At 37.2% G+C, this 15,504-nt stretch overlaps 1 protein-coding gene and 1 long non-coding RNA gene across 2 annotated transcripts; one reads left to right on the top strand and one right to left on the bottom strand.

Annotated features, from left to right (window-relative positions):
- Window positions 1-7,421: 7,421 nt before the first annotated feature.
- On the bottom strand, window positions 7,422-8,498 carry LOC113286651. The gene is made up of 3 exons (XR_003329393.1): window positions 8,398-8,498; window positions 7,761-7,952; window positions 7,422-7,475 (listed from the first exon to the last, which is right to left on the bottom strand). It is a non-coding gene; the product is annotated as an uncharacterized LOC113286651 (long non-coding RNA).
- A 3,738-nt stretch (window positions 8,499-12,236) lies between these two features.
- On the top strand, window positions 12,237-14,829 carry LOC113287925 (UPF0051 protein ABCI8, chloroplastic-like). Its single transcript, XM_026536811.1, has 2 exons — window positions 12,237-13,700; window positions 14,322-14,829. Exons 1-2 carry the CDS (start codon window positions 12,282-12,284, stop codon window positions 14,538-14,540), a joined length of 1,638 nt encoding a protein of 545 aa, XP_026392596.1. The 5' UTR covers window positions 12,237-12,281; the 3' UTR covers window positions 14,541-14,829.
- The last annotated feature ends 675 nt before the right edge of the window (window positions 14,830-15,504 follow it).

Genomic DNA, 15,504 nt, shown 5'->3' on the forward strand with positions numbered 1-15,504 from the left:
GTAAGGGTTTTGGGCCTTGGGTATGCCAAGCCCATATCTTCTTTAAAAACAATTCTTCCTCTTCAAGCCCACTTCTCGTTGTCCGGCTCTTGCAAACATCATTCTTCGCTTCCTCCTAGCGGGAGTCTTTGCCGTTCCTTTGCTCTTTTCGCTCCGTGAGATAACCATGCTTTATTTAGTACCTAAAAATGCAAAATTAATTAATAAAAAGATTTATTCTCGAAAACAATGAAAATACAGAATATGGGTTAAAAATGGAGAATTAGAGCACAAAGATGAGTTAAATGCCAAGAAAAATATATATAAATATGCACTTTTTAGCACTCATCAATACTGCGGTTATAATCAGGTTGTCATAGCCCCAGAAGACCAAGAAAAAACCACTTTTACCTGTCTCTTTGGTACCTTTGCGTATAGACACATGCCTTTCGGGCTATGTAATGCCCTCGCGACCTTTCTGCATTGTATGCTGAGCATATTTTCTGACATGGTAGAACGGTTCTTAGAGGTCTTTATGGATGATTTTTCAGTGTTTGGTTCGTCTTTCGATGAGTTCTTGCATCATTTGTCATTAGTTTTGACTAGGTGTAAGGAAAAGAATTTAGTGCTTAATTGGGGGAAATGTCACTTCATGGTTCGTTCAGGAATTGTTCTAGGGCATATCGTATCTTCGAAGGGTATAGAGGTAGATAGATCCAAAGTTGACCTTATTAAAACTTTACAGGTCCCAAAAACCGTAAGAGATATTAGGTCATTCTTAGGGCATGCAGGTTTTTATCGTCGATTCATTAAGGATTTTAGCTTGATTTCTAGACCTCTCTGCAATTTGCTTGCAAAAGATGTCAAGTTTGTCTTCGATGATGCTTGTTTAGAGGCTTTTGAGAATCTTAAGACGTTATTTACTACCGCCCCCATAGTCCAGGCACCCAACTGGAACCTACCATTTGAGATCATGTGTGATGCTTCAGATTATGCTATTGGTGTTGTGCTAGGTCCGCGAGAAAACAAATTACTTCATGTGATTTACTTTGCTAGCAAAACTCTGAATGATGCCTAGTTGAACTATACCACTACCGAGAAGGAACTGTTAGCCATTGTGTTTGCCTTAGACAAGTTTAGACCCTATCTCTTAGGTTCTAAGATCGTAATATATACTGATCATGCTGCTTTGAAATATCCTCTGTCTAAAAAGGATATGAAACCTAGATTGATTAGGTGGATCCTTTTGTTGCAAGAGTTTTCTCCAGACATTAGAGACAAAAAAGGGTGCCGAAAATGTAGTAGCAGACCACTTGTCTAAGATAGTTGTTTATTCTCCTGATGATTCCCTTCCTATAAGGGATAGATTTCCTGATGAACAACTGTTCTTTGTTACCCAATTACCTTGGTATGCAAATATAGTGAACTATCTTGTTACTAGTCGAATGCCCCAACATTGGGGTAAACAAGATCGTTCTAGGTTTTTATCCGAGGTGAAGCACTTATTTTGGGATGATCCTTGTTTAAGTATTGTCCAGACCAGATTATTAGGAGATGTATACTTGAGAGTGACCAGTCCAGTATTATTTCTTTTTTTCATGATCATGCTTGTGGGGGACACTTTAGTGCTAAGAAGACTGCTGCTAAGATATTGCAGTGTGGATTCTATTGGCCTTCGTTGTTTAAAGACTCCCATAGTCACTGTGTTACTTGTGAGCGTTGCCAGAAATTAGGAACCATTTCCCATAGGAACATGATGCCCTTGAACCCTATTTTAGTTGTTGAGGTCTTTGATGTGTAGGGTATTGACTTTATAGGTCTGTTTCCTAATTCTTTTGGTAACTTATACATCCTTGTCGTTGTAGACTATGTCTCTAAGTGGATTGAGGCGGTTGCATATAAAACCAATGACCACAGGGTTGTGGTTGAGTTCTTGAAAGATAATATACTTACACGTTTTGGTACACCGCGTGCTATAATTAGTGATGGAGGGTCGCACTTTTGTAATGGACCTTTTAGGCTTTTGATGAACAAATATGGTATTACACATAAGGTAGCTACCCCGTATCATCCGCAGACTAGTGGTGAAGTAGAGGTTTCCAATAGAGAGATAAAACGTATACTAGAGAAAACAGTTAATCCTAATCGGAAAGACAGGTCGTCTAGGCTTACTGATGCCTTATGGGCTTACCGTACTGCGTTTAAGACCCCCATTGGAATGTCACCTTATCGACTTGTGTATGGAAAGGCATGTCACTTACCTGTTGAGTTAGAACATAGAGCATATTGGGATTTTAAGCACCTAAATTTTTCACTTGACAAGGTAGGAGCCCATAGGAAACTCCAGCTCAATGACTTGGAAGAAATTCGTAGAGATGCATACGATAGTGCTAAGGAGTATAAGAACAAAATGAAACTTATGCATGATAAGAATATTTTAAGAAAGTCATTTTCTCCAGGTCAAAAAGTTCTTCTGTATGATACATGCTTGCATCTTTTCCCTGGGAAGTTACGTTCTCGGTGGACGGGTCCTTTTATTGTTCGCACTGTCTTTCCTCATGTAGCTTTTGAGATCGAGACACCAGATGGTAGTAGTTCTTCGAAGGTTAACGTTCAGAGATTGAAACCCTTTTTAGAGTCCTTTCCTACAGGTGATGTTGAGGAGGTCTCTCTGGAGGACCCTGTTTACCCTTGATTGACCATCGAGGCGATTGTATGTTGTATATTAGTTTTTGATTTCTCTCTTCACCCAGGTACTATCTTTCCGACTTCTCTCTTTACTGATTCCTCATGTTACTTTAATTTTTGGTATTGCTCTTTCATTAGAAACATTGAGGACAATGTTAGATTTAAGTTTGGGGGTGGGGAAGAAACTTTTTGTTAGCTTTTAGTTGCAATAAATAAACTCCAGAGCCTAGAAATTTATGCTTATTAAGGTTGGCACTAACCAATCTAAGTGGATGGGAACATCTTGGTTGTAGGAGTTGAGGAACCAATCTGATTAGATGGAAACATCTAAAGAGTCTATTCATAAAAGCACGGAGCTCAGGTGTTAGAATTAAAAAAAAAACATAGTAGTTTCGCCATATCTCGTTGAATCCTAATCCCTTCTGTTTTTATTTATTAAGTGATTTGGTGGGGCACACGATTCAAGTTTTTACCATTGCTAGGTGAAATAGAGTGATTGAGATACCCCAAAAAAAAAAAAAATTGAGACCAGACCATCAGACCAACCAGAATAAATTCAATAAAGTCGACCACTGGTGCCCTTGTATATGCCAGTTGTGTTGACCTAGAGTTAGGTTTATCGACCACTAGTCCCTTTGTATATGCCAGTTGTGTTGATATTAGACAGACCGGTATCTCAGTCCATTAGGATAAGTTCATCTTGGCAGAGGCCTTCAGACAGATATGGGAAACACCGTTCACTTTAAACCATCGATTTTTTCTCTTTATCCATCTTCTTAATATTTCCATGTGATTGGTTGACTCCGGTTATGATGTCCAGAAACTATCCGAGTAGAGCTCTGTCACTTATATATGAATTTTAGTATGCTGAGTGCAAACTCGTGTACAACAATTGGAATTTCGCATCAGGGTACTTCCTCCTGTAGTCAATGAGATTATGCCAACCAAGGAGATTCTTTAGTGCCTTCCAAGGTTCTGTGTAGATAGCTAGGGTCTGGAGTAAAGGTTTTGTGGGTACACCTCTAATAAACCCTCCAGAGACAACACTCCGCCGCTAGGGCCACCTAGCGGTTTAACGGCTTGATGCACGTGTTAAGTGTAGTCATTTTATTTTCTAGATTAGTTTTGCTCGAGGACTAGCAAATAATAAGTTTGGGGGTATTTGATAGACACATTTTTGTGTCTGAATTGTCCTCAATGTCTGTATTGTTGAACGATTTTTGTATTAGAATTGTGTTTTTATGTATTTTTAGGTATTTTTGGAAACAAACATTTTTTGGAAATTTCGGCTCAAAAAGTTGCTCGGAGCGCCCCCGGAGGACATTTGCTAAGCGGATCCTAAGTTTGGATAAGGGACACCCTCATTCTCAGCACCCACGGCTATGTGTAGCCCAAATTCATCGTTAGGACCCAATTTTGGTTTTGGCGGGAAAAGGAGCTATTTGACTGGCAGATTAGGGTTAGATCTTTGGACGTACTAGAAAGAGACTCAATGGCTCAGATTGATGGGGGGGACTCTATTAAGGTTAATAGGCAGGATATGGTTGATTTCGTCGGTTTAAATTGAATAGATAACTCGCAAGAAGAAGTCAGAGCAACACGTACACCGTAAGAGATATTCACGTGATTACATCAAGTTTTACGTGTGCTTCTCGTGTTTGGATACCACTTGGTCTCTGAAGAAGCGTAGAGAAGTCAAATAAGGAAATTTCAGAGGCAGCAGACGTGTAGGAGAAGGATTTTTGGAAAGAAAATATTCCGAGAATATTACCCTTCACTGCCGAATAAAGAGAGATTACTGTGAGTTATTACGGAGGATTTTCTTCGCCTGTTGAGTATAAATATCATCCTGGGGTAGCAGAGAAGAGACACGAAGAGTTTGGGAGAGTTTAGAACACCACAGTGCAAAGAAAAATCAAGTTGCAGAGCTACCATTTCTGCTGCTGCATAGCTGAAGAACACGAAGAACAAACCAACCAAGACAGTCGTTTATCAACAGTGTTAACGACACAGAGGCGTGGGTCTTAGAAACTACAGTAACAGTGACAATTTCCTTTTATTATTCTCTGTAACAGTGTTTTGCAACAATTAAAAATGTTGCAAATACCCGATTTTCATCGTTTTCTTTCCATTTCATCTTTGTAAACAATTTTTGAAGCAATGAACAAATATTTTGAGCGTGTTTACACAATGATGAGCTAAACCCATCCTCTGGGGCGAAGGAGGAAGCTATTTCACCAATGAAAAGTGGTAATCTCTAATTTATGAAATTATTATATGATTATTTTCCTTGATAAATAAATTGATAAAATGGTTTTTGTTAAAAAATTGTCATTTTAATTGATGGAGCATGCTAGCCTAGGGTTTTGATGTCCCATACTTTCGATCTACAATTGTTATTTCTACAAAAATCAACTATTGCGATATTAAGAATCAATTTGAATGCATGATTTGCATGATTATAATTAGAGAATATAAATCACTTTCATATTGGTAAATAGTGGAATCCATAGTCCCAGTCTTCTCCATATTTTTCATATCACTTTTATTTAAGTTTGCTATATTTTTAGTCTTAAAATTAAATCTAGAAACTTTTGCTTTCACAAGTCTCAACGAACCTATTTACTACAGCTCAATTGAAAATCACATCACATAACACATCGACAATTGGTTTATATAAGTGTGAATGTTATCCGATTCTAACAAGAAAAATTTACAGAAATTTTCGGCATTCTTTCTTATAACAATCGGTTTACTCGATACTGTTATAAAACCCGATTGTAACATTGCACATTAACAATCGGTTTTTATATATGCAAATGAAATCCGATTATAGCTAAGCAGTGGCTATATTATGGGGCTATGTGGACACATATGTAATCCGATTCTAACGATAAAAAGGTTACAGGAAAACGGTTATCCCTACAGTTACAGAATCGGGCTATGTGGGTATTAACATTAACCGATTATGGTTCAAATTTCTCGAACCAGAAAACACATGCAAGGCAATCGGTTTTTGTGGGCATGAACAACAACCGATTCCTAATATAATCGGTTCACAAGTATATTAACATCGTCCGATTCTGGTAAACCCAGAAATTTTTTATTTCAAAATTTCCAATTTTGAGCGAGTGCATGTTACTAAAACCTAGTTTAGAGGATTGGGTTGGTAGAAAAGTACATGATTCGACCCATTTCCTCCTCTTGTGCGATCAAAAATGGTTCAACTTCCTCAACCGTTTTTTTCGTTTTATTTCGAATCGCTTCAACAATTCCGGATTATTCTCACTAGGAAATTTCATGTTAGTATGATGCTTCACTCTTGGTTGTTTCGACATTTTATAGAAAAAGAAAACGATTAATCGTATTTGGATTGTCGATAATCGACGATGTTTTGGTTTCAAAAAAAAAAGCAGAATCGGCTTATGAGGGGATGTGAATGAAAATCTGATTTTGTTTTTAAGTTTTATTATTAAGAATTAATGGAGGTAAATTGGTAGTATTAATATTTTTTAGAAGGTAAATTAGTAGTTTCATCAAATTTAGACACCTTTTATAGTTTCTATTAGATAGATGAAGTTATTTATAAGCCCAAAATAATCACACTAGGGCCCAATTTAGCCGGGTTGGGAAATCAAAAGATGGCCATGAATTTCAGATTGGGGAAATTAGGCTCAGGCCCAACCCATGGATAGCCCATAATATGAGGCCCTTAATTAAAAAAAGTTTAAATCTAGACCCCGAGTTTTTAAAAGACCTTGATACCCTTATGCATATTGTCAAGCCCATAATTAAATAAAATTTAAATCTAGGCCAAAAATTATTAAATCTAGGCCCGAAATTATTAAAGTACAGTGCGAAGGTGTAACCAGAAGTTACATATGCATATGGCATGTGTAACCAGAAGTTACACATCCTTATGATATGTGTAATGCAAAGTTACACTTGTATATATATGCAAAAAATAGACATCAAAAAGAAAACACAAAAAAATACAATTATTACTTTAATATTCATTTACAATAATTTCTTAGCATGTGTAACTAGAAGTTACACACGCATCTGTTTAATTACATGTGTCTATCTAGTGTAACTGAGAGTTACACATGCATCTGACTTGTGTATTCAGCGTCAACTCCAGTTCCAGCGAGACCATTACCACGTTTAAGCAATTATATTTTATGAAGTTATCTGAAACCTGAAATATAACAACAAGCAATCAATATTTATACGATTAAAATGAACAGTACATACAACAATGTATATTTCAGTTTCACAAGCATCTGACTAGTGTAGCTAGCAGTTACACATGCATCTGAATTGTGTAACTGAGAGTTACACATGCATATAACATATGTAACTAGGAGATACACATGCATCTGGCTTGTGTAACTTTCAGTTACACATGCATATGACTAGTGTAACTAAGAGTTACACTTGCATATGGAATATGCCATTTAAAGTGGAACGTTATTCCTACTAACCTTGTTTTTCAGATTGACCAAGACTCGCAGATGGTTCTCAGTACCACCGGAAACAAGGTCATATCCCAATGCGTTCAAGGTCTTCAAGAGTTAACATGTCATCACATAAGAAAATAAACGTTAAGAGAGAGCATGGTACGTATTAGTTTTTAATTTTAAAGGAATATAACCATGTAAAAGCCTTACTTCCACAAACTGTGAGCAATTTTTGAGAACATGTTCTTGATAAGCCTTGTACTCCAGGGTAATTACCAACATCATATAAGAATGCTCCTGGAAAGACTTTGAGAAATGAGTTGATAAAACTTGCACTTCCCGACTTGCCTTCCACAACAACATCAATATTTTTGAGTTTTCGAACATTATAACAGCTATAAACAGAAACACACCAATTTTTACAGAACCGTTTTTGAATCTTGCTGTAAACGATATATAAAGCAGAAACCTAACTTCTCAATGATACTGTACGTCTTGTAGCTAGACATTTTATGTAATGTAAAGTTATGCAGGAAACCCATGAAATACTGCCGCAATGAGTTTAAACAACATATCATACAATAATTTAGTTTTGAAAGCTACGCATACAACAATAACACAAAATTTAGTTACCTGCCCGCTAAAGAAAGAATTTCATCTGTTGAAACCATTGTATGTTCTGCATCAATATCATCTCCATCAGGCTCCTCATCATAAGTCTCCTCACTGAAGCCACCAACCTAATAACAAATTCAACCTAATCGACCATCAATTGATCTAAAAAAAGGCTAGTGTCTTGTCAGTGCGCACAAAAAACGTCGAGACCTGCATATACATCAATTGATCCAAAAAAGGCTACAACTATTCAGAAATTATTGTCATAAAAATATTAAGATGCCATAGTCTAAACATTCCAAAAAAAAACATGTGTATTCAGCTGGTATACATACAAAATGCATGTGTAATTGGGAGTTATATATGCATATGGCATGTGTAATTGTGAGTTACACATGCACCCGTAATACACAAACTACTCAAAAAGTGAAAACAAATAACACTTTTCTGATCAATTAAAGGAGATTAATCAGTTTGTCTTACTACAACATATGGGACATAAGTATCCAAAGTATTGATATCATGAAGAATATGTATTAGCAGTTTAACACGGATATCAGTAAATGGAGAGATCTGTTTTGTGCAAGGCGTATGACATAAATGATAGAGAATAAATCGCGTTTTCGGTACAAGCAACAGAAGTAGGGAAACTTACTGTTTTCAGTGTACCCTTCATATGAAGGAACCTTCCATCCTGAGAAAGGAACCAGGAAAGGAGCTTTAAGATACATAGCTCAAATAACACTGTTTTGCCGCTTCCACTTGGCGCCAAAATGACCATGTTCATGTCAGAGAAGTAACAACCAGAAAAGCGCTCACTCTGCAACGAATTGAAATACCTGCATCCGCAAGAATAAGATAAACTATTATAACACCTTACTAGTTCAGATCAAGCAAACAACCGTAGCTGAAAAAGTATATAACAACGGCGTATCCTCACCTTAGGAGTGGCTACAGAATTACAGACTCAACAAAGTAAATTTGACACTCAGCAATTCCGCCGACCACCTAATCTGCCACTTATACCTATACCTCCAACATTCACACCTTAGCTCCAACTCCAACACCACCACCGGCTCCAAAGCATGCACCTATACCACCACCGGAACTTATTAACCATAGAAGATCCTTCATACAAATAATTTCACTAACACAAAGATAAAAAAAAATGTTACTCAAGACGAACACGCTAACTGAAACAGTTGGGTTTCATGGTGCTTAGCAGGTACACATGTAATGGCTTGTGTAAACGGCAGTTACACATGCATATGACTTGTGTAATCTCTGGTTATACATCCATATGTCTTGTGTAATATCCTGTTACACATCCATATGCTTGTGTAATATCCAGTTACACATGCATATGCTTGTGTACTCAGAGCATATAAATTATCTACATGAGCGCTAGAAGCAGTGATATGACATAGAGCTACTCAATAAATAAGATAAAATGACACTTACAACATATGATGTATCTCAGCTGCAGCTTTCTCCTCCTCACCTGCAACATTACATCCAAGCCACAAATAGCACAACCACATCTCCATCTATAACTCACAGTAACATATTCATTCAAATCCAATGCTAGCTTGCATTTTTGCCTTAGTCACCATCATATCTTCACTCCCTTCTTCTGTAAATTTCATTTACAACCAACCATATCACCACCACTAATTTACAATAAATAATACTAGGATAACAAATTCGATTTCATTGACAGAGATACATCAAACTATATAGAATTAGAAGTAAAGTACACAAGATTAAGCAATTCAATCAAAGTTTATAAAATTCATAACAAATACATGGGTAATAGAGATGATGATTCGCTGATTTCGAATCTGAACACCAATTTTCAGTCAAGTCTTAAGATAAACAGATCGATTGATATTCAGTAAGGAAACCTAGAAAAAAAATTGTAACATCTTTCAATATTTTCATCTTAAAAAGCTAAAAAACGATTAAACTGTAACAGATCTGAAATTTGATCATGAGTTCATAGATAAAATTCAGTGAAATCATAACTTCGAAGATTTCGAGAGAAAAAATTCAAAATTAATAACATATAAATTCAATTGAATTAAGAGATAATGAAAAATGAAGCTTATCTGCACATCGATTTGATTTCGTAGATGAATCTTCAGATGCAGGATTAAACAAATCATCTTCATCTTCCATATGATCTATCTTTTGATCATATGCAATCGATCTTTGACATAAGTGAAATAACAGAGGCATAGACGAAGAAGATGTGATAGATCGTCGTTGTTGCAGTCGAAGATTTGGATGAAGACGAAGAAGATTTGATGCAGTCGAAAATGAATCTCAGGAACCCTAGAAACCATTGTTCTACAACAGAGAGAGATAAAGATGAAAGAGAAAGAGAATAGAGAAATGAAAAGAAGCTTCTGGGATTCCCTTGTATAAATACTAAAGGGCAATGTTGCCATTATTAAAGTTCAGAATAATTAATTATGGGCCTGATCTAAAGATAATTTGATTTTTCGGGCCTAGTAATATCATTTTATGAAAGTGTGGAGTTGAGGGTGGAGGATCCATTTTGTGGGGCTTTGGTAGGCCCGGGAACGTGTATAAAATTAAGCGTAATAAAACGCGGGCCTACAGTAATACCGCAAGTGCACGGTCGTCAGTTGTAGCTCGTGCAAGTACGGGTCGATCCACAGAGACTGGGTGTGTTTGGAGTTTCTAGCTATTTTGGGCTCTAAATGGCTATTGTTGGGCTTTGAATACCCTTTGAGTAAATTGGGTCTAATGGGTTTGTTTTTAACAATGAAATGAACTGAGCTTGGGCTCAGTTGGTCTTGAAATGCACTAGGCTTTGGGCCTTTGATTGAGTTCAGGCTTTTGGATTGAGCCCACAGTTGACTGAATTGGGCTTTGAGCCTTAACCTAAACTGTGGCTGGGCCTTAATGAACTGGGCTTTGAGTCTTAATGAACTGGGCTTCAGTTTGTACAAACAATGGACAGTGGGCTTCAACTTTTGGTTCAAACCTGGGCTTGGTTTTGAACTGAGAACTAGGCCTTTAGTGGACTGAACTTGAGCTTTGAAGAGGAAGCAGCAGCAGCAGTAGGACTTAGGCCTTAACCAGCTGCAGCAACAGCAGGGCAAAGAAGGCAGCAGCAGCAGCACAACAATTTGCAAGGCAGTGGCCAAAGCACTGAGTAGCAGGGTAAAAGCAACAGCACAAGGGCTTCTGGCTTAGTAACAAAAGAGGAGTGTAAACAGTGGCTCTAGGCCAAATTGGAAGCAAACCAGAGAACAAAAGAATGGCAAAAACAGCAAAGATTAAACAGACTAAAAACTAAACAGCAAAAGAAAGATGACAATGAAGAAAACAGTGTGAACAAGATAAATGAACCAAGGCCTAAGGCCAAGGGCAGGGATGTGGAGAAGAAGTAACAAAGCAAAGCTAAGGCAAGAATACAGGCATACAAATAGAATGGGAAGATAATCAGCTTGCTATGAGCACTGATTTCTCCCAATGCTCAATCAACACATTGCATCATAAGCATACAAAAATGGAATGGCAAGATAATCAGCTTGCTATGAGCACTGATTTCTTCCATTACTCAATCAATTCAGTGCTTCAAAGGCTTCTAGCCTAGCATTCCATCAAACTAACATTACATGACAGTGAATTAATCCTAACAGTGAGCATTTAAACTAACATTAACAGTGAACTAACATGGAATTAAACCTAAACAGGATACTAACAGGATTATGCACATTTAACAGGAACATTAACAGGATATGAAAATAAATGAAATTGAACTGAAATTGAAAATTAACAGAACTTGAAAGTTCTGGACACTGGCTAGTCCAGCATATTCTCTCACACACACCCTCCAGTTCTATTTATACCCAAAACATCAAATTAGGGTTATCACCCATTTTCCCAAAATTGAAAACAGTACATAATTAGGGTCTGTGAAAAGTTAACCCTTACCCTGAAATTGTCTCCTCTGTCGAACCCATCTCTCTTATGCGTCTCTGATGCTCTTCCTCAGCTCCTATTGTTCCCTACTGATGCCCTAGCTAGCTGTTTTGAACGTGCGCTCCATTCTTTGCGTCTTCCTTGCGTAATTTCTTCCGGCTTTTCACTACTTTTCTGCTCTTTTCCGCTCTGCTATTCATCCAAACTTTATTTATTACCTAAAAATGCAAAATTAAGTAAGAAAAATATTTATTCTTGAAAACAATGAAAATACAGAATATGGGATAAAATGTAGAATTACTGCACAAAAGATGAGTTAAATGCCAACAAAAAGGGATAAATATATACATTATTTGGCACTCATCAGGCTTCTATATGTTTGAACCCATATAGTAGGGGGTTCTAGTATTTTTCACTTTCAGATTTTTAGCTATCCATAAACAAAAGACAAGAAGGGGTACGTGTCGGACACACGACATTAGAGGAATCGTGTGGACACAAAACAAATGGAAGAGAAACGACAATAAATAATTTCTTCAAAGTGACCCATTTCTCACACCAGAAAACCTCATCTCTCCCTCCATGGCTTCTTTACTGGCTAATGGTAGTTCAAGATTTACTCCACAATCACCCATAGAAACATCAAAAACCCTAAAAGCTTTTACTCCAAGAATCGAAACCCCAAAATTTCTAATCCCCAATGTAAGGTTTCCCAGAATACGTGCAGAATCACAAACAGTTGACCAAGCAGCTTCATTAACAGGTAATAAACCTTCTTCAACCTCTAACGATGCAATCGATAAATTTCTTAAAAGAGATTATAAATGGGGATTTGTATCAGATATTGAATCTTTTTCAATACCTAAAGGATTATCAGAAGAAACAGTTAGGTTTATTTCTGCGAAGAAACAAGAACCTGATTGGATGCTTGAATTTAGGTTAAAATCTTATGAAAAGTTTTTGAAGATGAAAGAACCTAATTGGTCAGATAATAGGTATCCAAAAATTGATTTTCAGAATATGTGTTATTATTCAGAACCAAAGAAGAAACCCACTTTGAAAAGTTTAGAAGAAGCTGATCCTGAGCTTCTTAAATATTTCGAAAGATTAGGGGTTCCATTAACTGAGCAGAATAGGTTAGCTAATGTTGCTGTTGATGCAGTATTTGATAGTGTTTCCATTGCAACCACGCATAGAAAAACTTTAGAAGCTAAGGGTGTGATTTTTTGTTCAATATCCGAAGCACTTAGAGAATACCCAGATTTAGTCAAGAAATATTTAGGTAAAGTTGTTCCTTCTGAGGATAATTACTATGCTGCACTGAACTCTGCTGTGTTTAGTGATGGATCATTTTGTTATATCCCGAAGAATACGGTGTGCCCAATGCCAATTTCAACTTATTTTCGAATAAACGCTATGGAGACGGGACAATTTGAGAGAACCCTTATAGTTGCAGAAGAAGGGAGCATGGTAGAATACCTGGAAGGGTGCACAGCCCCTTCTTATGACACAAATCAGCTTCATGCTGCTGTGGTAGAGCTTCACTGTGAGAAAGATGCAGAGATTAGATACTCAACTGTGCAGAACTGGTATGCTGGGGATGAGGAAGGGAAAGGTGGGATTTATAATTTTGTTACAAAACGTGGTCTCTGTGCGGGGGCTCGGTCTAAGATATCATGGACTCAGATTGAGACAGGCTCTGCGATTACTTGGAAGTACCCAAGTGTTGTTTTGGAGGGGGATGATTCCGTGGGAGAGTTCTATTCAGTTGCATTGACTAACAATTATCAGCAAGCAGATACAGGGACTAAGATGATACACAAAGGAAAAAGAACGAAAAGTACTATTATTTCCAAGGGTATTTCGGCTAAAAATTCGAGGAATTGTTATAGGGGGCTTGTTCAGATACAACCAAAGGCAGATTATTCACGAAACATTTCGCAATGTGATTCGATGCTTTTGGGCGACCAAGCTGCCGCTAACACTTACCCTTACATCCAGGTACGTCTTTTCTGATTTTGTTACATCTTCTCGTGGTTTTTTTTTGTTTTTTTTTTTTTTGGAAAACATCTTCCATGGCTGTTCACTTGCTCTCACTTCACTTAACTACTCGGTTTCTAGGTGATATCTTTTGGTTGGTGATCCATCTAACTAAATTTAGTATGGTATAGCTGTATTGTACTAAGGGATCTAGAAAATATACTAGTTTTGAATATTGCATTTATCATGCATACCCGTGGTACATCATCTGTGGCATTCTCTCTCCCATTCTTCTCGCACAGTTGGAGGAAGAAAACAATTTCCTTAAAGATACCGCAATCTGCCCTCCTGCAGACATGGCTAAGATAGCATGGTCCTTTCCCTGCGCTGAATGTACCAAGACAAGAGTCCACTCTTGTCTAAATTCCAAAATCCACATATTCAACATTGCTCATGAAGCCACATACCATTTCTTGATTCTTTTATGTAGCCTGGCTATTTAATTCCTTCCCTAGAAGTTTTGGAGAACAGGCAGATCAGCCGTAGAACTTTGAATGTCGGCCTGTTACCTTGGTGCTAGTAGGAGTTTTATGTTTTTGCTTTACTTCCAGAATCTTAATTTTACTTCTGACAAACAAATAGGTAAGGAACTCCAAATCTCGTGTGGAGCATGAAGCCAGTACCTCTCAAATTGGTACAGATCAGCTATTCTTCTTTAAGCAGAGAGGAATTGATCAAGAGACAGCCATCAAAGTCATGGTTTCTGGGTTCTGCAGGGATGTTTTTCAGAAGCTTCCAGATGAATTTGGTGCTGAAGTGAATGAGCTCTTAAGTTTGAAACTTGAAGGCTCGGTTGGGTAAATGATAGTACTATCTATTACGGCGACTAACACACATGCAATCCTGTTCTACACCCTTTTTTTTTTTTTTTTTTTATTTTGCTGGTTTGTTTGGTCTGGTTCTTCTTGTATAAATGCATACTTATGTTGTATAAACCATTACTCAGCTAATGCTGGTAAAGAAATAAGTTCTGCAACCATTTAGTTTCACATGCATGTACTACGTAGTATGTACCCATGTAGTTACTTTAGGGGTATATTAAAATTCCCCCCTTGTAGTTTTAAGTTTATTCTTTTGCTATTGTCCGCTATGTTTACACGCACACAAGTTTGGTGTTTCCATGTTGATTTCAATTTAGGGATGGTGACCCAAAGTTGATCTACACATTCAAGAGATTTCCCTAACATTAATGAATCGGCATGGACCTCCTAAGTATGATGCGACGCGTGTCTTGGGTAATGGTTGAGGATTTCGTATCGAAGAAATGCAATAAGGGTCATGCTTAGCTATTCCAATTAGGAGTCGCGTTGGATATTTTAAACATCTACTGTATTGGGCTAAATTGTGATAACATGTATATTAACACTTCATACTAGTTGGCAGCAATCTTCTGTCATGTTGGAAAGCGACTCCCAAAATGCTATCTGTGTAGAAAGTGTAGATCATAAAGTATTCCAACGAGATAGGCAGTCTCTCACTCTGAAGTCCCTTCTTTTTATTTTTGAGAAAATCAATTTCCTTTATGGAGATGTAAATCTTCGTATGGTGAATTGAAAATCAACAATTTAGCAATTTATATTAATCCAAGCATAAATTTCCAACCATGTTATGCACAAATTGTATAGCAGATGACAGCAGCTAACAGAAGGTTACTGTTCATATTACAGACACAATAATATATAAGACAGTTTCCTAGTTCATTGAAGTTTTGAGGTAACTTATATATCATGGTGTTATTCAATGCAAAGGTAACCTGATCAACAAA

The sequence above is a fragment of the Papaver somniferum genome, chromosome 6 (assembly GCF_003573695.1).
Source record: "Papaver somniferum cultivar HN1 chromosome 6, ASM357369v1, whole genome shotgun sequence".
Classification (NCBI taxonomy): domain Eukaryota; kingdom Viridiplantae; phylum Streptophyta; class Magnoliopsida; order Ranunculales; family Papaveraceae; genus Papaver; species Papaver somniferum.